The following is a 25735-nucleotide window of genomic DNA, read 5'->3' as shown; positions in this document are numbered from 1 at the left end:
TTACTGTACAAGTAGCCTGGAGCAGGTCAAGGCAAAGAGAGTTCCCTCCCACAAAAGCTCTGATCTTCCAAAAGAGGATGACTCCCTTCTCCTTCAATGGAGCTCAGACACATTGCATTGAAATCGTGAAGTCGGTGTGAATGGCCGTGCATAGTTTGTGGAAGGATCTGGATATATATATATATATAAAAAAAAGGAAAAAAGTAGGGAAATAAATGCTTGTACTTCCTCTTTCATACTCGCTGAGAAGCCCCCGCAGTGCATGCTTTGTCCCAGTCATTGTCACAGGCTCAGAGAGCCTCTTTCCCCGAGTGAGAGGCTTTGGCGACATATGTCACTTGAGCGACTGTCTTGCCACCCCCTATAGGGTGTCCCAGCGGAAGGGCGGGCGGGAGGCGTGTTGGAAAGGGGGCAGGCCAGTGAGGTGGAGCAGGAACGGCATGTCAGATGTGTTAGTTCAGAGAGAGAAGTTGGAATACTCCTCTTGATTGTCCCGTCCCAAGATTTGTCTATGGAATTTTAGCTGTCCCCCCATACACTGGATGATGTAGAATGACTCGAGACTTAGTAAGTACTTCTTATCAGATCTTTACTTCCTAATTATGTTTGCACATACCAATAATATCAGACACTATGTAGCTTGTGCTTTAGTTTTCAAAAGTGTGAGCAAGGATTAGATGTGTCGCAGCCACACTTTTTAGGCCCTGGCTTATGAGATACAATCCTGTTCATTAAGGCTACAATCTGCCATGTGTTCAGGTGCCGCATCACTCAGAATAAACATGTTTTCTCTTTACATTCCACCTTTTTGCTTTCAAGGTATGTGTCAGCTTTGCTTGAGTTATCATTAAAGTGGCAGCTCACAAAAGTAATTAGCCCTTCCAAAGTGCAAATACTGGATTTTGTGCAAGTCAGTGTCAATCGTGTTTGTTTTTGTGCACGTGCGGAATCAACGTGCATTTGCGCGTCAGTTCTTAACGTCTCATGTCAATGTTTAGAATTGTGAACATTCTGCAGAACCCCTCCTGGGGCATTAGGGCTCGTCGTTACTATTATGCTGGCGATGCACGGACTATCCAAAAGCTGTGTGTGGGCATGCATCTGAGCCTGCGGTTGACTAAGAATGAAAGCAGCTTACAGCATTATTGCAGCATGAAAATGTGTGTTTACTACACTGCAACAAACATCTAACCAGCTTTTTTTTCCCCCAACAGTTTAATCCAGAGAAAGATAATCACAACAAGTTCCTATTGCATATAATTCTCCTTCAATTTGTTTAATTGATTCTAAATTTAAGCAGCTTATTCCTGAATCTAGTCGACACCAATTACCACATCACCCTGGTTCACTTAGATGAGGTAGCGCACGCCGACTTGTGTCCTTACAAGTAGCACTCAGTCATTGTTAAGCAGCATACTCCATGACTGCTGGACATCCCTGTCTTTATTCTCCTGATAGCGGGATTAGATGCAGGGTGAAGCCATTTGGCACTGCCAGGGCTGCCGCCACAGACTCCGCACTGCGAGAACTAAGCCGTGAAACACTGATGGGCTTAAGCCAATTTATAGTCTGCCATCTTGGATCTAGTCATCACAGCAGACAGCAGCTCAGCCTTTGTGCCAGTTGGATTTACAATAAGCATTGCATGTCACCAGACATGCTTGCCAGTGGAAAAAACTAACAGGGTCATGACTGTGACAAGTATTCTGTTGTGTACAAACCCCGTTTCCATATGAGTTGGGAAATTGTGTTAGATGTAAATATAAACGGAATACAATGATTTGCAAATCCTTTTCAACCCATATTCAATTGAATGCACTATAAAGACAAGATATTTGATGTCCAAACTCATTTATTTTTTTTTGCAAATAATAATTAACTTAGAATTTCATGGCTGCAACACGTGTGAAGTGAAGTGAATTATATTTATATAGCGCTTTTTCTCAAGTGACTCAAAGCGCTTTACATAGTGAAACCCAATATCTAAGTTACATTTTTAAACCAGTGTGGGTGGCACTGGGAGCAGGTGGGTAAAGTGTCTTGCCCAAGGACACAACGGCAGTGACTAGGATGGCGGAAGCGGGGATCGAACCTGCAACCCTCAAGTTGATGGCACGGCCGCTCTACCAACCGAGCTATACCGCCCCACGTGCCAAAGTAGTTGGGAAAGGGCATGTTCACCACTGTGTTACATGGCCTTTCCTATTAACAACACTCAGTAAACGTTTGGGAACTGAAGAGACACATTTTTTAAGCTTCTCAGATGGAATTATTTCCCATTCTTGCTTGATGTACAGCTTAAGTTGTTCAACAGTCTGGGGGTCTCCGTTGTGGTATTTTAGGCTTCATAATGCGCCACACATTTTCAATGGGAGACAGGTCTGGACTACAAGCAGGCCAGTCTAGTACCCGCACTCTTTTACTATGAAGCCACGTTGATGTAACACGTGGCTTGGCATTGTCTTGCTGAAATAAGCAGGGGCGTCCATGGTAACGTTGCTTGGATGGCAACATATGTTGCTCCAAAACCTGTATGTACCTTTCAGCATTAATGACACCTTCACAGACATGTAAGTTACCCATTTCTTGGGCACTAATACACCCCCATACCATCACAGATGCTGGCTTTTCAACTTTGCGCCTATAACAATCCGAATGGTTCTTTTCCTCTTTGGTCCGGAGGACACGACGTCCACATTTTCCAAAAACAATTTGAAATGTGGACTCGTCAGACCACAGAACACTTTTCCACTTTGTATCAGTCCATCTTAGATGAGCTCAGGCCCAGCGAAGCCGACGGCGTTTCTGGGTGTTGTTGATAAACTGTTTTTGCCTTACATATGAGAGTTTTAATTTGCGCTTACAGATGTAGCGAACAACTGTAGTTACTGACAGTGGGTTTCTGAAGTGTTCCTGAGCCCATGTGGTGATATCCTTTACACACTGATGTCGCTTGTTGATGCAGTACAGCCTGAGGGATCGAAGGTCACGGGCTTAGCTGCTTACGTGCAGTGATTTCTCCAGATTCTCTGAACCTTTGATGATATTACGGACCGTAGATGGTGAAATCCCTAAATTCCTTTCAATAGCATGTTGAGAAAGGTTTTTCTTAAACTGTTCAACAATTTGCCCACGCATTTGTTGACAAAGTGGTGACCCTCGCCCCATCCTTGTTTGTGAATGACTGAGCATTTCATGGAAGCTGCTTTTATACCCAATCATGGCACCCACCTGTTCCCAATGTGCCTGTTCACCTGTGGGATGTTCCAACTAAGTGTTTGATGAGCATTCCTCAACTTTATCAGTCTTTATTGCCACCTTTCCCAACTTATTTGTCACGTGTTGCTGGCATCAAATTCTAAAGTTAATGATTATTTGCAAAAAAAATTGATGTTCATCAGTTTGAACGTAGTCGGGGGTGGGGCGGGGGCATGGTTAAGAGGGGAGGAGTATATTTACAGCTAGAATTCACCAAGTTAAGTATTTCATATATATATATATATATATATATATGTATGTGTGGGAAAAAAATCACAAGACTATTTCATCTCTACAGGCCTGTTTCATGAGGGGGGGTTCCCTCAATCATCAGGAGATTTCTCCTGAGAAATCTCCTGATGATTGAGGGAACCCCCCCTCATGAAACAGGCCTGTAGAGATGAAATAGTCTTGTGATTTTTTTCCCACACATACATATATTGCGCTCTACTACGGTATCGAGCACTATTTTTTGGATAACCTTATTAAGACATATATATATATATATATATATATATATATATATATAAGAAATACTTGACTTTCAGTGACTTCTAGCTACATATATATATTTATTTTATAATATATATGTATATATGTAATAAAATAAATACTTGAATTTCAGTGTTCATTTATTTACACATATACACACACAAAACACTAATCTACTCATTGTTTTACTTGAAAGACTTGATCAAATACACAGTTATGAAAACACAGTTGTTCTACTAACTGTACCGTGCTTGCTGCTTACAAAAAAAAACAAAACAACGCTTACCTTTCACTATTTGAGTAGCCTTTGTTCTGCCATTTGCGTACTGGCGAGCGATCTCTGAATCCTGGAACATATCCTTCACGGATTTGTTGTAGACATCCGCAAATGAGAACGGGATGTTGCTTCCATCTATCAGCATTGCCATCTTTGTCTCGGCATAAATTACACCCTCGGGACTCCATTTAGCGAGGTGGCCCGTAATAATACTGGGCTGTGACCGGTGCTGCGTTGCCGCCGCTATGTGCTTCGCTGACTGTTCTTGAGTGAGTGTATCCGTTCAGCCACCGTGTTCAATGGAGAAGTCTGATCTACAAAATTTACAGGCAGCATACCCCTTCCCCTTCGAACTGTCCTGGATAAACTGAAATTCTTGTTTCCATTCATTTTGGAACTTTACAAGCGTATTTCTTCATCTTACTCGTCGTCGGCGTCGCCATGGCTGTATCTTCCTCGTTCTTCTGCTTGTCTCCTTGTTGTGTGTGTAGTTGTGCACTCTCTAAAAACCGTATATGTTATAACGTGATTGGGCAGGCACGCTGTTTATATCGTGGGGAAGTGGACGTGAGAATAGGCTGTCGACACGTCACTCAGGTGTGCATGGAGCTGGAGGGGGCGTGGCCTCCAGCTACGGCTGTAAATCGGGAGATTTCCGGGAGAATATTTGTCCCGGGAGGTTTTTGGGAGAGACGCTGAATTTCGGGAGTCTCCCCGAAAATTCGGGAGGGTTGGCAAGTATGTTCATATTCAATTATTTATAATATAACGCAGTGAAAAGTTCTTACTTATATCTGTCAGTAAACTCTCGCCATGAAAGCGCCAAAACATACCGGTGTAGTAAGTGTACATTATTCACCCAAGGAACCTTAGCTATTAGAGAGTTCCGCTTGGACGTTTTTTCACGGGACGCATTTCCGACGTTGTTATTGCACTAGTGAGCCACGGATGAGGAGATGCTGCTCCATTATTGATTTAAGTAAAGTCTGAATGTCATTAAAACAGATCTTTTGACACTTCTTACACTACCGTCCTTGCACGCTACACCGCTACAACAAAGATGATTGAAAAAAGACGCTACTGTAGGTGAGCCACGTAAATTGGGGAGCTCCATAAACCACGTCAAACCCAGATTTCGATCTAACAAAGGTCTTAACTCATTCTCCTTCTATGCCACATCAATATGGAATGCACTCCCAACAGGTGTAAAAGAAAGTGCATCTCTACCCTCCTTCAAAACTGCATTAAAATAACACCTCCATGCAACTACAACCCTAGACCCTCCCCCCCACCACATCCCACCTCCCCGAAGAGGCTGACTTAGCACAATGTTGCTGTTCAAATGCGACTGCAATGTTAGCACTTAGGCATGTGACATTCGGAAATCCGTGTTTTTAAACATCCAAAATATTACCTCCTCATTTAAAAAAAAATGAAATATCAATGAAAAAGAAGATTTAAACAAAATGTGTTGAATGCTCGCTTCAGCCAAAAGTTTGCTGTTCCTATTGCCTAAACGCCGCACTGAATTACAGAATGGGAAGATGACCAGGAGCACCAAAACAAGGCAGCTAGGTAGCTAACCAGCGAGCTAGCGTATATATTGTCCCCTCTGTTCACTCCGAGCCACAATGTTGACGACGGTCTTCTTTGCTGCTAATCATATTTGGATGATTACAATCCGAACACTGTTAGTTCCGAACCAGTTGAAGTTCTAATAACAGGGTGTCAAAGTCAAGGCCCGCGGGCCAGTTCCGGCCGTCGAATGAATGATCTATGGATATTTGATTAGCATTAGAACCGGCCCGCAGGCCACAGCCGCCTGCTGCTGTTTTGCACGCACAACTACTCCATCAGTGTTGGTGCTAGGGATGTTTACAAAATAGAGTCCCAGGGACCCCATCAAGTCATAAAAACGTGGTCCCACAGTAAATTTTTGGGGTCCCACCTTTTTGTAACCGTTTTGAAAACAAATGATAAATGTATGCATTATCCTGTTGTATCTTACATTCTATATTGTGTTTTGGAAAAACGTTGTCAGAAACATTACTTAAATTATTTTAAAAAATAATACAAGAGAAAACACAGGTTTATGCATATGTGAATTTATTCAGTTATAAACAATCATTCACTTTCTTCTTTCCTTCATGGATCTAAACTTTACCGCTGCCTTTTCTATATTTTTATTGCAATAGTTTCAGAATGTGTTTGTTCTATTTTTGGCCAAAGTAAGACAATGAAAACAACCTAAAGTTGTCTTTAGAGATGTCCGATAATATCGGCCTGCCGATATTATCGGCCGATAAATGCGTTAAAATGTATTATCGGAAATTATCGCTATCGTTTTTTTAATTATTGGTATCATTTTTTTAATTTTTTTTTTTTTTTTTTATTAAATCAACTTAAAAAACACAAGATACACTTACAATTAGTACACCAACCCAAAAAACCTTCCACCCCCATTTACACTCATTCACACAAAAGGGTTGTTTCTTTCTGTTATTAATATTCTGGTTCCTACATTATATATCAATATATATCAATACAGTCTGCAAGGGATACAGTCCGTAAGCACACATGATTGTGCGTGCTGCTGGTCCACTAATAGTACTAACCTTTAACAGTTAATTTGACTAATTTTCATTAATTACTAGTTTCAATGTAACTGTTTTTATATTGTTTTACTTTCTTTTTTATTCAAGAAAATGTTTTTAATTTATTTATCTTATTTTATTATTATTTTATTTTTTTAAAAGTACCTTATCTTCACCATACCTGGTTGTCCAAATTATGCACAATAATGTGTTAATTCCACAACTGTATATATCGGTATCGGTTGATATCGGTATCGGTTGATATCGGTATCGGTAATTAAAGAGTTGGACAATATCGGAATATCGGATATCGACAAAAAGCCATTATTGGACATCCCTAGTTGTCTTTATTTTTTAGTTTTAATGCCATGATTTTAATAGTGCGACCCGCGTGTGCACATATTTTCTTCCATGCGGCCCCTGAGCTAAATTGAGTTTGACACCCATGTTCTAGAGTATTTAATAGTAGCCAGCGAGAAAGTATATTTTGGATACGACAAATCGTAAACAGAGGTCACAACACCGGAAGTACATTACCCCATTGAGCGTTTCTTCAGGATAGCGTTGCCAAATGGGAAATGTTTTTCTGATTTTTTTGCATGCATGTTCTAGAAATATATATTATATTTTCAATGATAATACTGGGCCCCATTCAGCAACCATTCTTAAGAACAAATTTTGTTCTTAGGCCCACTTACAAAGGATATTTTTGTATTCACCAATGTTTTCTTAGCTGGGATTTGTTCGTAGGTAAGAACAAAATCTATGAATGCTCCAAAACACTCTGATGGTGGCCTATTTCTTCTTAAGTGTGACAAGTTCCCTCACTGCTATTGTCTAATGTTACATTAATATCATAGATAGATAGATAAAGATATATATATATATATATATATATATATATATATATATATATATATATATATATATATATATATATATATATATACTGTATATATAGATAGATAGATAGATAGATAGAGATGGATATAGAAAGATAGAGATATATAGATAGATACATAGATAGATAGATAGATAAATCGAGATAGATATAGATAAGACAGACAGATATATAGCAAAATGAGCAATATACACACACACACACACACACACACACACACACACACACACACACCCACAATCATCAATTACCGGGGCGTTGATTTATATATTATTATTATTATTATTATTATAGTCTGCCCTACATTTCACACAATACAGTGCATGTTCCATACACTACAAGCAGTAGCCTAAATGTAGGATAAATAGCCCAAAAGGGAAAAAGCATGTACTGACCTCCATACTTGCCAAACCTCCTGGATTTTCCGGGATACGCCCGAAATTCAGCGCCTCTCCTGAAAACCTCCCGGGACAAATTTTCTCCCGAAAATCTCCTGAAATTCAGGCGGAGCTGGAGGCCATGCCCCCTCCAGCTCCATGCGGACCTGAGTGACGTGTCGACAGCCTGTTTTCACGTCCGCTTTCCCACAATATAAACAGCGTGCCTGCCCAATCACGTTATAACTGTAGAATGATCGAGGGCGAGTTCTTGGTTTCTTATGTGGGTTTATTGTTAGGCAGTTTCATTAATGTCCTCCCAACGCGGTAACAACATACAACAACAACAGTCACGTTTTCGTCTACCGTAAAGCGGTTTGTCTGCCGTAAACAGCAATGTTGTGACACTCTTAAACAGGACAATACTGCCATCTACTGTACATGCATATGTGACAATAACATCTATGGCTTTTAGAGAGTGCAGTGCACAACTGCGCACACAACAAGGAGACGAAGCAGAATGCATCATCAGAGAGGGTGTTCAGCATGGTTAGAAAAATGACAGAGAATAGAACATGGATGGACAATTCAACCCTTAACTCAACAATGAGTAGATGAGTGCTATGTGTGTGTATATGTGTAAATAAATGAACACTGAAATTCAAGTATTTCTCTTATTTATATATATATATATATATATATATATATATATATATATATATATATAATACAATAAATATATTTATATATATATACATATATATATATACATATATACAGCTAGAATTCACTGAAAGTCAAGTGTTTATATATATATATATATATATATATATATATATATATATATATATATATATATATATATATATATATATATATATATATATATATGTTGTAGCTGAGATAGGCTCCAGCGCCCCCCGCGACCCCGAAGGGAATATGCGGTAGAAAATGGATGGATGGATATATATATATATATATATATATATATATATATATATATATATATATATAAATATATATGAAATACTTGACTTGGTGAATTCTAGCTGTAAATATACTCCTCCCCTTTTAACCACGCCCCCCTCCCTACCACCACCTCCCGAAATTGGAGGTCTCAAGGTTGTAACCTGGGTCTCCCTTCTGTACTGGGCGATTTTCTTTTTGGAGTCAGATTTTAGGTCGAACCATTTATTTTTAACGTCCTCAACTGTGCGGACCTCGCCGCTTGACACCATATTTACTGCATCGGTTATAGTGCCCCAGATCTTAGCTTTATATGTGCCCTTAAACCCCGAGTTTGCACTGCTGAGGATCACTACTTTGTTTTTCTCCACTTCCTGCAGTAGAACCTCCATTTCTGAACTCGACCAGTTTTTCTTCCACTTCGGGGCTACCTCAGCGGTCCCCCCTTTCTTAAACTTACATTTTGACATTATGTATTTCCCCCGCGGGATAATACGAATTTCTCTTCTGTAATCTGTTTGTGTTTTCTCCGTGTGTCTGATGTTTGGGTTTTCCGCCGGAATTGTGCCCTCATATGGGGAATTAAGGGCGTTTACCTTTGCAAATTACGGAATTAAGGGTGTTTACATATGCATATTGGGGAAATAAGGGCGTGTTTATATGCAAATTATGATAGACTTGCACACGCTAACCATTTGGAATTCAGCAACTTAAGAACAGCAGGAGGGAACAATTTGGCCGTTTAAGAACACGTCATGAATTTGAATGGACTCCTCTTAGGAAATCACTTAGGAAGAAAGATAAGAGGAAAAGTTAGAAACTTATTGCTGAATGGCGCCCAATGTTCGTAAGTTTCTTTCAGGGTTTGTATGGCAGCACTTTGTGCTGATAATACATGTTCCTCTTTTTTCTCCTCAAACTTAAAGAGTGCTCACAACCCTGAGTTTATTGGCGTTTGAACCCCCTAAAGGCCACTGTCCACTGGAGTAGACACTTGTATTTTGCATAACAGTGCAATTTTTTCCTCTGAAATGTTTTCCAGCTTCTTTGCATGCATATTATATCATTTACATTTTCAATGACAATAATGTTAGTAAGTTATTTAATAAAAAAAACAGAAAATTACTTACCTGGGACCTGTTAGTGTCCAAAAGACAGCCAAAGGAGGTGAGTAGACGAGAAAAAATCAAGTAAATTATAGTGTAGAAATACACCCAATTGCAGGAAATGTAGTGTTGATTTTGAAAAAAATAACTTTGTGGCTCGTGTGGCAGCATTTTGTGATGAATTTTCCTCTTGTTTCGTCAGTTTTCCTTGTGTTTTCTCAAAGGGTGCTCACATGTCTGTAGCTCCCGTAGCTGTGTGTTTCTAACAGTTTGCATCCTCTTGCTCCACTCCACTCCTTAATGTCATGTTGTTGTCTGTGATATAAGACATTTGTTATGTTTGGTGCAGAGTAAAAAAGTGGCATCAGTCCACCATAGCACTTCTGAGAGTCTGTTTAGAAATGGTGTAATATGCAACTTTTAAGTTGACAGAGTAAATTGCCGTTTTTGCTGAAATGTTATTTAAAACAGTGTTATTTCATCATTAATGTTTGAACCCTCTAATGCAGGGGTCCCCAAAATCCGGCGTGCGGGAAGTCCCAAGTTAAAAAAAAAAGATATATATATTTTTTTAATTATTATTTTTTCAAATCTGTCCTTTCTAATTCATTTTCTACCACTTGTTACTCTCGGTGTCCCCTTGCCGCTCAGGCAAATCATATTGTCTAAACATTTATTTTCCACCGATAATGTAACATCATCGGCACTCTTTCAGTCAATTAGTACGTGAGAAATATATATATATATATATATATATATATATATATATATATATATATATATATATATATATATATATATATATAGTACAGGACAAAAGGTTAGACGCACCTTCTCATTCACAACACAAGTGATGGTCCCAACCCCATTGATAAAGCACCAAATTCCCCTAATCAACCCTGATAAGGCACAATTGTGAAGTGAAAATTTCAGGTGACTACCTCTTGAAGTTCATCCAGAGAATGCCAAGAGTGTGCAAAGCAGTAATCAGAGCAAAGGGTTTCCCACATTCATGTGGGCCCAGTTATGGGAAAATAACAACCCAAGACCTCAACGGTGGAACAGGCGGAGCGTCACAACGGCTGGGATGGCGGATGAAGGCTGCAGCAGAAAAGGGTCCCCAGTCGTCTTGGACTCCATGCCACTGGACCCTGATCCGGATCTGTCAAGGATCGTGTAGTGACTGTCTGTGCACTAGTCTCCCCACGTTAAACAAAGTCACGCACAGGCATCCTCCATAAAGGGATACCCCCCTACCAGGAGGATCGTCATACTCGCTTCGAGTGACCGCCGATGAATCAGAGCAAAGGGAGGCTATTTTGAAGAAACTAGAATATAAAACATGTTTTCAGTTATTTTACCTTTTCTTGTTAAGTACATAACTCCACATGTGTTCATTCATAGTTTTAAAGCCTTCAGTGACAATCTACAATGTAAATAGTCAAGAAAATAAAGAAAATGCATTGAATAAGAAGGTGTGTCCAAACTTTTGACCTGTACCATATATATATATATATATATATATATATATATATATATATATATATATATATATATATATATATATCTGTGTTGGCCCTGCGATGAGGTGGCGACTTGTCCAGGGTGTACCCCACCTTCCGCCCGATTGCAGCTGAGATAGGCTGCAGCACCCCCTGCGACCCCAGAAAGGGACAAGCGGTAGAAAATGGATGGATATATATATACATATAGATATAAATATACATATATATATATATATATATAATATATATATATATATATATATATATATATATATGTATAATATATATATATATACATATATATATATACAGTATACCGCCCGATTGTAGCTGAGATAGGCTCCAGCGCCCCCCGCTACCCCAAAGGGAATAAGCGGTAGAAAATGGATGGATGGATATATATACAGTATATACATATATATATATATATATATTATATATATATATACAGTATATACAGATTTTTGTAAAAAGCTTTTATAATTGTAAAGGACAATGTTTTATCAACTGATTGCAATAATGTAAATTTGTTTTAACTATTAAATGAACCAACAATATGACTTATTTTATTTTGTGAAATTATTGGACACAGTGTGTTGTCAAGCTAATGAGATGCGATGCAAGTGTAGTGAAGTGAAGTGAATTATATTTATATAGCGCTTTTCTCTAGTGACTCAAAGCGCTTTACATAGTGAAACCCAATATCTAAGTTACATTTAAACCAGTGTGGGTGGCACTGGGAGCAGGTGGGTAAAGTGTCTTGCCCAAGAACACAACGGCAGTGACTAGGATGGCAGAAGCGGGGATCGAACCTACAACCCTCAAGTTGCTGGCACGGCCACTCTACCAACCGAGCTATACCGCCCCACAGTGTAAGCCACTGTGACACTATTGTTATTATTTTTTTTTTTTTTTATAAATGTCTAATGATAATGTCAATCAGGGATTTTTAATCACTGCTATGTTGAAATTGTAACTAATATTGATACTGTTGTTGATAATATTCATTTTTGTTTCACTACTTTTGGTTTGTTTTGTGTCGTGTTTGTGTCTCGTCTCAATTGCTCTGTTCATTGCAGTTCTGAGTGTTGCTGCGTCGGGTTTGGTTTTGGAATTGGATTGCATTGTTATGGTATTGCTGTGTATTGTTTTGTTGGATTGATTAATTAAAAAAACACATTTTAAAAATGAGAATCAATTCTGAATCGCACAACGTGAGAATCGCGATTCGAATTCGAATCGATTTTTTCCCACACCCCTAATATATAAATTGTCTTACCCCAATGCGGCCCCCGAGTCAAAAAGTTTGGTGTCCCCTGCTCTAATGGATGAATTCGTTTTCATTATTTGATGATGTAATTTATTTAAAAACTCGGATAAACTGATCAAACATTCACCTTAAACACCATAGGTCACGACCAAATTCCATCAGTACTACCGGGTAACGACTTACGTAAAATCAAACAGTATGGCGAATTAGATTTTGATACGTTTGTTGTACACGACGTCACATCCGATTGAAATCTCTGCAGCGGCTCAAGCACTTGGCGGGCAAACATAGCGGCCTGCCACTAGGTAATGTTGCAATTTTCCATGCCAAAAAAAAATGTACTCCACCTTTTTTTTAAATGCTCTAACTCAATATTAATTTATATTGGATATACATGCCAAAGATTAGTATTAGTGATTTTACATGCCGATTTCGTAATGAAAACTACAAGTAAGATACACGTTACAATCAAACAGTTGGTGTGTGGTTTCAGTATAAACACTTTGTGGGGCTCAACAAAAAACAAGACTGGCCCATTCAACTTAATGCCAATAGACTTCTTGACTACGGCAACACACCTACAATACAACAAACAAAAATAAATGTATGCTGGCAAACAGACTCATAAGCGCAAGAAAACAAGATATAACAACAGGACAGCACAGTTGTCATTATCAGCTCTGGGTTAAATGTTGAATAACAAAATGATTACCAATGACATTTATTAACAAATGAACACACACAAAAGGTCTGAAAATGTGTACCGTTGGTATCAATTCTCATGTACAGGATACTAGTACCATATGTGGTACTACCATTCAAATGTGAAAGGTCATAATCGACAATACCTGATTTCCCTTTTTCTGTCCGTTATTACCGCAGCCAAATATCTGCCAATTTACTTATTTTGTTTGGTTTGTAGTTGGTTAGTCATCAACCTTTTTTCCAACCACTAAATTTCCAATAAACTTTAAAAAAGTGGTGACATGATCAAAATAACAATTGAATACATTTTCGTGCAATGTAAAAAGTGATATAGGGATTCATTATCAACAAATATATTTTCACTATAGTCCTTGCATTGGGGCAAACATTGTGTAGTGTCTTAGCACGTATCACATTCTTATTTGTCAACCAAAAAAAGTAAGATAGACATCTGTATTTCTTGCTTTGTAGGAAGACTGCACTCCACTCAAGTGCCATCATGTTTTTATTTATATAAAATGTCCTCTGCCTTAAAGTCCATTGACTGTTGCTTTCTGTACATATGTGCTCAAATCCATGTCTGTGAGAACTGATATTTTCCCACCATGAAATGGGGATAACATTTGTTGTAAAAGAAGCACTTGTGTCATTTAAAAAAAAAAAAAACATTTACTTTTTGATTAAGTGTTGTTAAAATTGAAGGTCTCTTGCGAATACACTTTAATTTTTTGTTATCTTTTCAGAAATTGAGTAATGCTTTGATAAACTCTTCTGGGTAAAACCCTCATTGAATTCCTAAGAAAAAAACACACACATTAATAAAGCAAGTTGTTATCTCCCTGAAGCACAGCTTATTTGAAAACAGATTGTCAAAAGAGAATAGATCTTTAATGGGGTTTATCGCAAAAAAGACTTGAGAAGTATCTGTGACTGATTAATGTTTATGGTATTCAAGTCTTATCGATTTAGCTTCCCCTGGCACCCTGCCATTTTGCTTAAAGAGCTATTTTTAGAGTCCAATTTAAACACGGCCACCTTGTTCATTTGCAGAGTTGCAACTCATCATCTGGTCGGTTCACTCGGTGCTGCATTCGATTATAGCAGATGCTTACAAGGCCATTATCTTGCTGCTTTTACATCATAGTTCATTTTCTCTCAAAGAACACCAGCGGTTGACCGTGCTCTTATACGTCAGTCTGCAGGTACAGTGTGCCTTATAAAGTCCAAGGATTGCATGTTGGTCTTCTTCAACACATTCCTGTACAACTCTGTCTCCATTGACCAGTGGAGGGTGATGAGGCTGGCAGGGAGCTTCCAGCTTGTCCTTCTGCTGGTCCTCAGCTCCAAGGCCACAGGCCTCAATATCCCCATTGAAGGTACAGTAGGCCGGTCATTGGAGTGGTCTTAATTAACTGTCCATCAAGAGAAGCTTTACATAGTGTTGTCTTTTTATGACAGTGGAGCAACTTCCTACTATAATATCTCACACATCTGGGCCTGTTATTGCACTTCCTTACGACAACGACAACATCACCATCCGATGTGAAGCAAGAGGCAACCCTCCTCCAGAGTAAGTGACATAAGCTTGTTATGCTAAGATTGTGTTATAAAACGGTCTGTACCAAACCTACCTTTTGTTTCGCTCAAACAGATACAGATGGACAAAAGATGACCTTGGTTTTATTCCCCCAAAACCTACGACAATCAAAAGTGAACAACTTGACACAGATGGTACTTTTGTACTACAAAACAAAAGCCTTGGTCGGTTTCAGGGTAAATATCGATGCTATGCTTCCAATAAGCTGGGGACCGCCATGACAGAGGCCATTGAACTGATAGTACCTAGTAAGTTATGTTCACAGTAAGTTGCAATGTTATATGCCTAACTCATTTTACAGTTGAAATGTATTTTATTCCAGTTTGTCATGCAGCACTTTTTTTTTGTCATTTGTTTAGTTATGCCAAAATTCCCAAAAGAGAAGATTGAACCTATCATTGTCCAGGAGGGGGAACCCTTTGTCCTCAAGTGTAACCCTCCAGAGGGATTTTCTCCAAGAAAGATCCACTGGATGTCCATCGGTAAGGCAAGAAACATGCCTGTCTTTGATATGTTACATGGAACTGAGTATTGATTTGTTGGTTTTCGCTCCAATGTTTTAAAAGTCAATCGATGGATTTCATCGCTACAAGAAAGAAGAAAATCTTGAATTTGAGTTTAGCACTTTTAATGTGCAGGACATTAAACATTATTCAGCGCTCTCTGCACAAGAATGGTCATGATCCTTTACCCGGGTCATGGCGTGATTTATGTTTAGTAGCTTGTTTCCTATATTACGCCTATACTGGCTCACCCGCACTGGCTTCCTGTGCACTTAAGATGCGACTTTAAGGTTTTACTACTTACGTATAACATACTAAAACGTCTAGCTCCATCCTATCTTGCTGATTGTATTGTACCATATGTCCCGGCAAGAAATCTGCGTTCAAAGAACTCCGGCTTATTAGTGATTCCCAGAGCCCAAAAAAGTCCTCGGGCTATAGAGCGTTTTCTATTCGGGCTCCAGTACTCTGGAATGCCCTGCCGGTAAATTCCCAAATTCCCAAAAGAGAAGATTGAACCTATTATTGTCCAGGAGGGGGAACCCTTTGTCCTCAAGTGTAACCCTCCAGAGGGATTTTCTCCAAGAAAGATCCACTGGATGTCCATCGGTAAGACAAGAAACATGCCTGTCTTTGATATGTTACATGGAACTGAGTATTGATTTGTTGGTTTTCGCTCCAATGTTTTTGTCCCTGGTGTCACTGCCCACAGCAGTGAAAACCAAGTATGTTTGATGTATTGTCTAAAATGATGCCTGGAAAACTTGAAGCATTGAGATTCAGGAGGATTAGCAACTGATTATTAGGTGCTTATCAATACGTTTGACCATACATAAATAGATGACATGTTCAAAAGGTGGGACTCATGCAATATATATATGAATATGATCATCATAGCTTATTGATAATAAAACGCCCCAATTCAGCACCTCATAAATCAGGGGTCGGCAACCCAAAATGTTGAAGGAGCCATATTGGACCAAAAATACAAAAACAAATCTGTCTGGAGCCGCAAAAAATTAAAAGCCATATTACATATAGTGTGTCATGAGATATAAACTGAATTAAGAGGACTTAAAGGAAACTAAATTATATAGCTACAAATGAGGCATAATGATGCAATATGTATAGATATTATCGGCCTATAAATGCTTTAAAATGTAATATCGAAAATTATCGGTATCGTTTTTTTTATCGTTTGTTTTTTTTTATTTTGTTTTTATTAAATCAACATAAAAACATAATATACACTTACAATTAGAGCCCCAACCCAAAAAACCTCCCTCCCCCATTTACACTCATTCACACAAAAGGGTTTTTTCTTTCTGTTATTAATATTCTGGTTCCTACATTATATATCAATATATATCAATACAGTCTGCAAGGGATACAGTCCGTAAGCACACATGATTGTGCGTGCTGCTGGTCCACTAATAGTACTAACCTTTAATAGTTAATTTTACTAATTTTCATTAATTACTAGTTTCTATGTAACTGTTTTTATATTGTTTCACTTTCTTTTTTATTCAAGAAAATATTTAAAATGTATTTATTTTATTTTATTTTTTTTTATTTTTTTTAAAGGACCTTATCTTAACCATACCTGGTTGTCCAAATTAGGCATAATAATGTGTTAATTCCACGACTGTATATATCGGTATCGGTTGATATTGGTATCGGTAATTAAAGAGTTGGACAATATCGGAATATCGTATATCGGCAAAAAGCCATTATCGGACATCCCTAAATATGTACATATAGCTAGCCTAAATAGCATGTTAGCATCGATTAGCTTGCAGTCATGCAGTGACCAAATATGTCTGATTAGCACTCCACACAAGTCAATAACATCAACAAAAATCACCTTTGTGCATTCATGCACAACCATAAAAGTTTGGTGGACAAAATGAGACAGAAAAAGAAGTGGCATAAAACACGTCCTAGAAAGTCGGAGAAAATTATGCATGTAAACAAACTACGGTGAGTTCAAGGACCGTCAAAATTAGTAGGACAAAACGGCGCTCGCCAAATACTCGAATCAGTGAAGCATGTTTAATACAAACAGTGTGCTTTATAACAATTAGGGAGGTTTGTGTAATGTTTGTCCTCCTACAGAAACCATATTAAAACAAAAAATATATTTTTCCCCCCTCATCTTTTTCCATTTTTCATACATTTTTGAAAAAGCTCCAGAGAGCCACTAGGGCGGCGCTAAAGAGCCGCATCTAGAGCTGCGGGTTGCCGACCCCTGTCATAAATGAATCCAAATGTCAGAAATATTGTAAATTGTTGGTTCGGACTATAATCAGCAAATTAAACTTCCTGAGACATGAATTGTTTTTTAGTCTGAATTCAACTGCTAAAATCAATGAACTATTGTTTATATTAAAATGTATTGAGATGCATTTGTGTCTCTGTGTGTTTCCACCTGACATGTATACTGTGTATATGTACATAATTTTAATGTCATTTTTTATATTCATGTTACAGGTTATATATCTTTTATTATTGAATGTATCAAATGTGATGAATATTTAATGGACCACAATGGAAACAAACATCTTGGCTTTTTGTGCCACCCATTTGCCTTTTTAAAGCATTACATGGATTAAATTCTTTAAGATGTCAATAAACTTCTCAATCAATCAATCAATCACTGTTTGTTTCACTAAAGTGTAAGTAAATACAATACGAAACGACATGATTTAAAAACAAAGTATACTGAAATTACATACAAAAGTCTAGGCTTTTGTCACAAAGTCATCCCCCCAGAAAATGATGAATTCATGAGTTTCAGGCGAGTCCTTAGGTCCATTTTAGCTTTAAATAACATTACATAAAGAATACATGTGAATGTTTATGTTTAGCCTGTTAGCATTAGCATTCTGTTCACTCAGGCTGAGGCTAATAACTACATCTATGGCGTGTCAATGACTACTTTTAGTGCATGCAATAGAGTAAATAGTTAATATTTGATGCGATTTACCATCGTTCCACTCAATTATTGCCTCTTCCTTTTCACATTTATCATTAAACAACGTCACAGAGTCTCAGGAGTACCTGGGGTCGCCGTTTCAAGGTCCGGCTCAATACTGAATACTAGTTAAAAATGAGTAAGATGAGTAAAACACTGCAAGATTGTTCCACTAATCAGCGCTTTTCAGTGCACAGAAAATATCCCTCAGGTCAAGTCAAATTAGTTCTTGTGAAACTATATTTGTCTGGGTAGTTATTGGTGGAAATACAGGGAGTATTTCATAAACGAGGGTAAATGGAAAGTTCGGGGTAAAAGTTGACCCCCTTTTTTTTTCTAATAGTCTTGAAACTTCTTTAAACGGATGACAAAAAGCCAGCCCTCAAAAGCAGCGATGACTTTACATTTTCCTTTGTATTCGACCGGAATGAATAAGAATAAGTGCATAATTCTCCCAAGTGCCATGCTATATAACTCAGTACTCAACGTGTTTTATGAGTTTGCTTTGTGTATTGACTTAACCACTGACTTAAGGCTATGGCTTAAATGAGACCGTAATTGAAGCTTCACTGACCCGAGACGTAAATGATGGGTCTATGGCTAAACCAGCACACTCACTGGTTCCATTCAAGTACACTTGCCATTGAAGTCAAGTTGATGTATTTGGGACCACATTGTACAGTCTTTTTTAACATTAATAAACACTGATACTATGTCAAGATATTTAAAAACAGTCTTCATTAAAAAAAAAACAGATGCATTTAAGTCACTGGACTAAATGTAAATATAAAAGTTCAATCACACTTTTCTAGCTAATATAGTTTAAATAATTAATTAAATGTTCCCAAATTTAGCTCAATTTGTTTCACATTGAGGTTATTTTCTTCACATGTAAGTTATAAATACAACGGTGAATCTAAATGTTAACTCTTAATGTTGAATCTTAATGTTTAATGTAAATCTAAATGCTAAATCCAAATGTCTTGCCAAATGTGTAAAAGCTAAATATTTGGAAAAATGCAAATATCCTGACATTCCCACACCTCTGATCGCACGTGCTCGAGCATTTGAATGCGGATGTGCAGTGAAAACAAGGCCATCAAACAGCGGTGAAAGCTTTACTTCTGGGTCAGACATCATGAATGTAGCCTAAGAAAACAACACTTCTAAAATTCTTGTTTTTTATTCATGTAATTATACCATACCATACCATACCATACCAACTTTATTTATAAAGCCCTTTAAAGACAAGCACAGTTGAAAAACAAAGGGCTGTACACCACAAAGAAATAGAGGCAAAGGACAGACTAAAAAAATGACATTTAAAACAGAAATAAAAATACACAATTAAAAAGCAAATATAAATTACCCCAAGAACAGTTTGTTAGATAAAAACAGTTTAAAAGTTAAAAACAGTTCAAAAAGTTAAAAGCTAAAAACAGTTCAAAGTCTCATGCTGGGTTAAAAGCCAGTGAATAAAAATGGGTTTTAAGAAGGGTCTTAAAAATAGCCAAAGAAGGGGCCTGTCTAACTGTCTCACTGTAATTATGCAGCACACAATGCACACACACACACACACACACACACACACACACACACACACACACACACACACACACACACACACACACACACACACACACACACACACACACACACACGTTTAGAGCTAAACATTTCAATGACCTGCACCGTTATCAGCATTAATCTGTCATTATTCAGCTGTTCATGTTTTGGTCCTTCTGCATTACGAGTGGTCAGAGGTGTGGGCGGGTCTATGCAAGGGTGTGGGGACCGTGGCATACTTGCAAATGTTCTAGATATTTAGATTTAACATTTGAATTTAGCATTTACATGTAGATTTAACATTTAGATGGAGATTCAACATTTAAATTTAGCATTTAGATTTAGTATTTGGATGTAGATTTAACACAAAGATCTAGCATTTAGCTTTAGTATTTAGATTTAACATTCAGAAGTAGCATATAGCTTAAGTATTTAGATTTAACATTTAGAAGTAGCATTTCCATTTAGCATTTAGATTTGATATGCACATTTAGCATGTATATTTCACATTTAGATTTAGATTCAACATACGAAGGTTCTGGGTTCGATTCTGGGCCCGGGATCTTTCTGTGTGGGGTTTGCATATTCTCCCCGTGACTGCGTGGGTTCCCTTCGGGTACTCCGGCTTCCTCCCACCTCCAAAGACATGCACCTGGGGATATGTTGATTGGGAACCCTAAATTGGCCCTAGTGTGTGAATGTGAGTGTGAATGTTGTCTGTCTATCTGTGTTGGCCCTTGTGGCGACTTTTCCAGGGTGTACACCGCCTTCCGCCCGAATGCAGCTCCGGCATTGAAGGTGTAGATTCAACATTTAGATTTAGCATTCCGATTTAACATTTGGTTTTAGAATTTCCATTTAATTTCTACCTCAAATGTGAAGATAATTACCGTATTTTTCGAAGTATAAGTCGCACCGGAGTATAAGTCGCACCTGCCGAAAATGCATAATAAAGAAGGAAAAAAACATATATAAGTCGCACTGTAGTATAAGTCGCATTTTTTGGGAAAATGTATTTGATAAAACCCAACACCAAGAATAGACATTTGAAAGGCAATTTAAAATTAATAAAGAATAGTGAACAACAGGCTGAATAAGTGTACGTTATATGAGGCATAAATAACCAACTGAGAACGTGCCTGGTATGTTAACGTAGCATATTATGGTAAGAGTCATTCAAATAACTATAACATATAGAACATGCTATACGTTTACCAAACAATCTGTCACTCCTAATCGCTAAATCCCATGAAATGTTATACGTCTAGTCTCTTGCGTGAATGAGCTAAATAATATTATTTGATATTTTACGGTAATGTGTTAATAATTTCACACATAAGTTGTCCTGAGTATAAGTCGCACCCCCGGCCAAACTATGAAAAAAACTGCGACTTATAGTCCGTAAAATACGGTACCTGCATTTGAGAAAAGTGAGCTAAATACTTAAAATATATCAGCTGGAAAAGTGTGATTGAATATCACTTCCGGCATCCCATAGTGGACACTTCATTAGATACACCTAATGTTGGTCTGTGTTGTATGAAAATCCGTACCTTTATCAAGTGAATACATGCTGATAGTAGTTTTGAATGACAGTTTTGGCAGGTTTCTTTTTCAAAGGCACACAACCTACTCAACATCTCAATAGAGTTGGCGCACACACTTAACATTTCTTTACTTTTGTTTTTCAGTCTAGAGCTTACTCTTCTAAAGTTTTGTTCTTTTTTGGCATCCTCCGTCTCGTCTTTCTATGACACCTGCTCCCCCCGCTGTTCCCAAGTATGAACGGGCTTAGTGACAAAATCCTTCATGTGGGTCCACAGTAGTCCTTGTTAGGACTTGAGCATGTTCCACTTTCCATGTAAGACAATTCTAAGTTCTTGCTAGTGGCACATGGTTGGGGAAACTGAGGTGTCTGCCCTTATGGGTCATGCTGGTCATAATGTCAGAACAAGTCCAAATATATTGGATGCAAGTCTTTGTGGGCACCATGGCCCGGAAGACTGAAGACCTGCACACATTGAATGTCGGTATTAAACCAACAAAATCCCACCGAAAGCGTTGAAGGTCACAAAAGTTTAAATGCTGGTTTATACCTCACAAATGCAGATTTATTTGGATTGCATTACGTGTGTCATGTTGTTGCTTGAAAAAGTCCAACTTGTTGGAAATGTAATCGCTGAAATAAGTGGTTTGTGAAAATGGTCTTAGGCCCCGTTTACACTAAGCCAGATAAGGTTATCCAGGGTAAATCACACCTAACCTTATTCCTGTCCACACACAACAAAGCCACCATTTAAGACCCCCTCCGTCCGCCGGCGCAACGTGACCCAGTACGTATGCGCGGAAAAATGCACACGTCATAGTCATCTCTAGTATTGCTTCGTGTGCAAGTTCTTAAATGTAACTTATCTGAACAATATCCAGTGTTGTGGTATTTCAATTAACTGGAATCCAGTGTGCTGTGGGGCCCTATTGTAGTGAATCACACCTGAGCCATTATAAATTAATCAAATCTTTATTAGACATGTAAACAATGTGATAAAGAACATTTTACATCAATCAGGGTGGAGAACAGAGTAAAACAACTTGCACTGAGCCTAGTCTATAAAATCCGCTACACCTCCCTGATACCGAAGTACATGTCAAACTACTTCCTTAACGTAAATGACCGCCATAACCACAACACCAGGGGGAGCTCCACTAACCACGTTAAACCCAGATTCCGATCTAACAAAGGTCTTAACTCATTCTCTTTCTATGCCACATCAATGTGGAATGCACTCCCAACAGGTGTAAAAGAAAGGGCATCTCTATCCTCCTTCAAAACCGCAATAAAAGTACACCTCCAGGCAACTCTAACCTTAAACTAACACCCTCCCCATATTGTTAATAATCAAATGTAAACGATCAAATGTAGATACTTTTCTAATGCCTTCTGATCTCTCTCTCTCTCTCTGTCCACTACTTGCTGTACATATCCTACCAAGTCAGACCTACACGGTTTCAATATCCATTTCTCTGCTCTCAATTGTTGATGACTAATGATAACAACCAAACCTAACCCCCCCCCTCCACACCCCGAATTGTAAATAATGTAAATAATTCAATGTATACACCCTGATGATTATCTTGTGTGATGACTGTATTATGATGATAGTATATATGATAGTATATATCTGTATCATGAATCAATTTAAGTGGACCCCGACTTAAACAAGTTGAAAAACTTATTCGAGTGTTACCATTTAGTGGTCAATTGTACGGAATATGTACTTCACTGTGCAACCTACTAATAAAAGTCTCAATCAATCAATCAAATTCAAACTAGGGATCTAGATATGTGGTAAGGACACTCCTCACTCTTTTGCCTACACCTTCATTGTCCATTCATTTTTGGTGACTTTATATACTCTGGCCCTAGACGTTGAGTCCGCGACATACATGGCGGGCAATAACTGATACAGTCTGCTTTGCCAGTCCAAAAGCATTTTCCGTTTTCCTCGACGACCAGGTAATACAAAGCACATGTATGTATCACATCTATGGGAGCTCGCATTCTCGTTGTCTCTCCTTCGACAAATGGACAACATTTTTTGCTAAGTAGAAACACAGCTGACCCTGCCGGACTTTGGAAAGTTCTCTTGCCGTCTGAGAAGTGTTGTATCCCAAACAGCTGCAATCTTAATCTTTCTCTTTAGGTATTCATGTGTGATTTCTACAAGCGTCTGTACATGTAGAAGAAGGCGACACACGGGCATGTCTGGATGACTCGCCTTCATATTTGCAGTGTTTACCTCCGAGTTACGAAACTGCTTTATTATGAAGCTGGCTGTGGCGCGTTCTTTCTGATGTCACTTCCTGTGTGGGCGCGGTCTTTCTGGCGTCACTTCCTCTCCGAACTCACTTTTTAAACGATCAATGAGTCCATACAACATACTTGCCAACCCTCCCGGATTTTCCGGGAGACTCCCGGAATTCAGCGCCTCTCCCGAAAACCTCACCCCAGATCTTTGCAGATGAACAAGGATAATCGTGTCACCCTGTTTTCTGAGTTGTTGTTTTGTAAACAAACTTTTAAATCAATGATGGTGTGGAGGAATTTAAATCCCCGTATTTCTGAATTAAATCATCTAAAATCACGCCCCCAACCACGCCCCCACCCACAACCACGCCCCCTGCCTCACCCCAGATCTTTGCAGGTGAACAAGGATAATCGTGTCACCCTTTTTTCTGAGTTGTTGTTTTGTAAACAAACTTTTAAATCAATGATGGTGTGGAGGAATTTAAATCCCCGTATTTCTGAATTAAATCATCTAAAAAGTATGCTTTTCTACACCAAAATGAATCTATTTATTATTCAACTTCTTCTTCTTCTCCAGATTTTGGCGCGCTGTACCTTCCACATTTTTTATCCAATTTAAATAGTTCCAACTTCAAACTGTACAGCCTATCCGGTAATCACGGGCTTGACAAATTCCAAAAATTCCCAGATTTCCCAGAATTCCAGGTTTTCCGGGACATTTTTCCCATTCAAAATGAATTGGCCATTTTTGAAACTTCCACCATTTTCACATTTTTCAACCTATTCAAAGCATTCCACCTTCAACACATTACACCATCCTGGTAATTCAAACTACTATTTTTCCAAGTTCAAAAAAAATTCCTGGATTTTCCAGAATTCCTGATTTTCCAAAGCCCTATTTCCACCTTTTTTTACTGGCCACTACTCCTCCCACATTTTTCAACCCACTTCAACCGTTCCACCGTCAAAACATTCCTCTTAATCAGGACAAAAAACAAAGTTGTTTTTTGAACTGGAAAAATTCACGGTTTTCCAGGAATATTTCCATGATACCATTTCTCAATTCAACATGATACTTCTTCAACATTTCTCGACCAATTTGAAAAATCCAAACACCAACCATTTCAACTCATTTAGACCATTGAAGCAAAACTTACCCGCTTTTCCTGAAATTCCCAATTTTTTTAAACGTTCTTCAAAGTTCTACAACTCCCACATTTTGTATCCGATTCAAACCGTTCTAACTTCAAAATATTCACCCTGTTCAGGAATTGTGTGCTCTATTTCAACAATTCTAAAAAAATTCCAGGATTTCAGTTCAACTTTAGCATTGGAGCATATTGTGGATGCTTCCTTATTACCAAGCATGATACTGTGACTTTTGGATGAAATAACCAATGTAGTGGTCAAAAGAAGTGTTAAAATAAAACGCATCAGATGAATGTATGACTGAAAGAAATGTGCTCTTTTTGCAGGTCTACAACACATTGAGCAAGATGAGAGGGTTTCCACGGGCACTGATGGCAGCCTGTACTTCTCTCATGCCTTACAGAAAGACAGCCGTCAGGACTACTGCTGCTTTGCCGACTTTCGACGAATAATTGTCCAGAAGACCGCTATGGCAGTTGAGGTCATTCCAAGTAGGTTCATTTGCGTTCAATCAACAAAAATACATTGTCGTAACTAGGGTTGTATGGTATAAGTATAGTACAACGATACTAATGAATCATATTCGGTACAATACCACCTCTGAAATGTACTGTTCCACCACCACCCCTACGCACCCCCGTCGTCGTCACATCGTGTCATTGCTGGTTTACGAGCAGACGAGCATGTTCG

At 38.3% G+C, this 25735-nt stretch overlaps 1 protein-coding gene across 1 annotated transcript in view; it reads left to right on the top strand.

The window, feature by feature from the left end:
• The first annotated feature begins 455 nt into the window (after positions 1 to 455).
• Positions 456 to 25735, top strand: part of LOC133616908 (neural cell adhesion molecule L1-like protein) — a 161900-nt gene continuing 136620 nt past the window's right edge. The window contains exons 1-6 of the mRNA XM_061976487.1: positions 456 to 567; positions 14654 to 14827; positions 14910 to 15021; positions 15103 to 15296; positions 15408 to 15530; positions 25372 to 25536. Coding sequence (XP_061832471.1) covers positions 14686 to 14827; positions 14910 to 15021; positions 15103 to 15296; positions 15408 to 15530; positions 25372 to 25536 — 736 coding nt within the window. The 5' untranslated portion in view covers positions 456 to 567; positions 14654 to 14685. The remainder of the gene's footprint in view (positions 568 to 14653; positions 14828 to 14909; positions 15022 to 15102; positions 15297 to 15407; positions 15531 to 25371; positions 25537 to 25735) is intronic.

This window comes from Nerophis lumbriciformis, linkage group LG01 (assembly GCF_033978685.3).
Source record: "Nerophis lumbriciformis linkage group LG01, RoL_Nlum_v2.1, whole genome shotgun sequence".
NCBI lineage: Eukaryota > Metazoa > Chordata > Actinopteri > Syngnathiformes > Syngnathidae > Nerophis > Nerophis lumbriciformis.
Note: the sequence above shows the minus strand (reverse complement) of the source record. Positions and strands in the feature narration are given on the sequence as shown.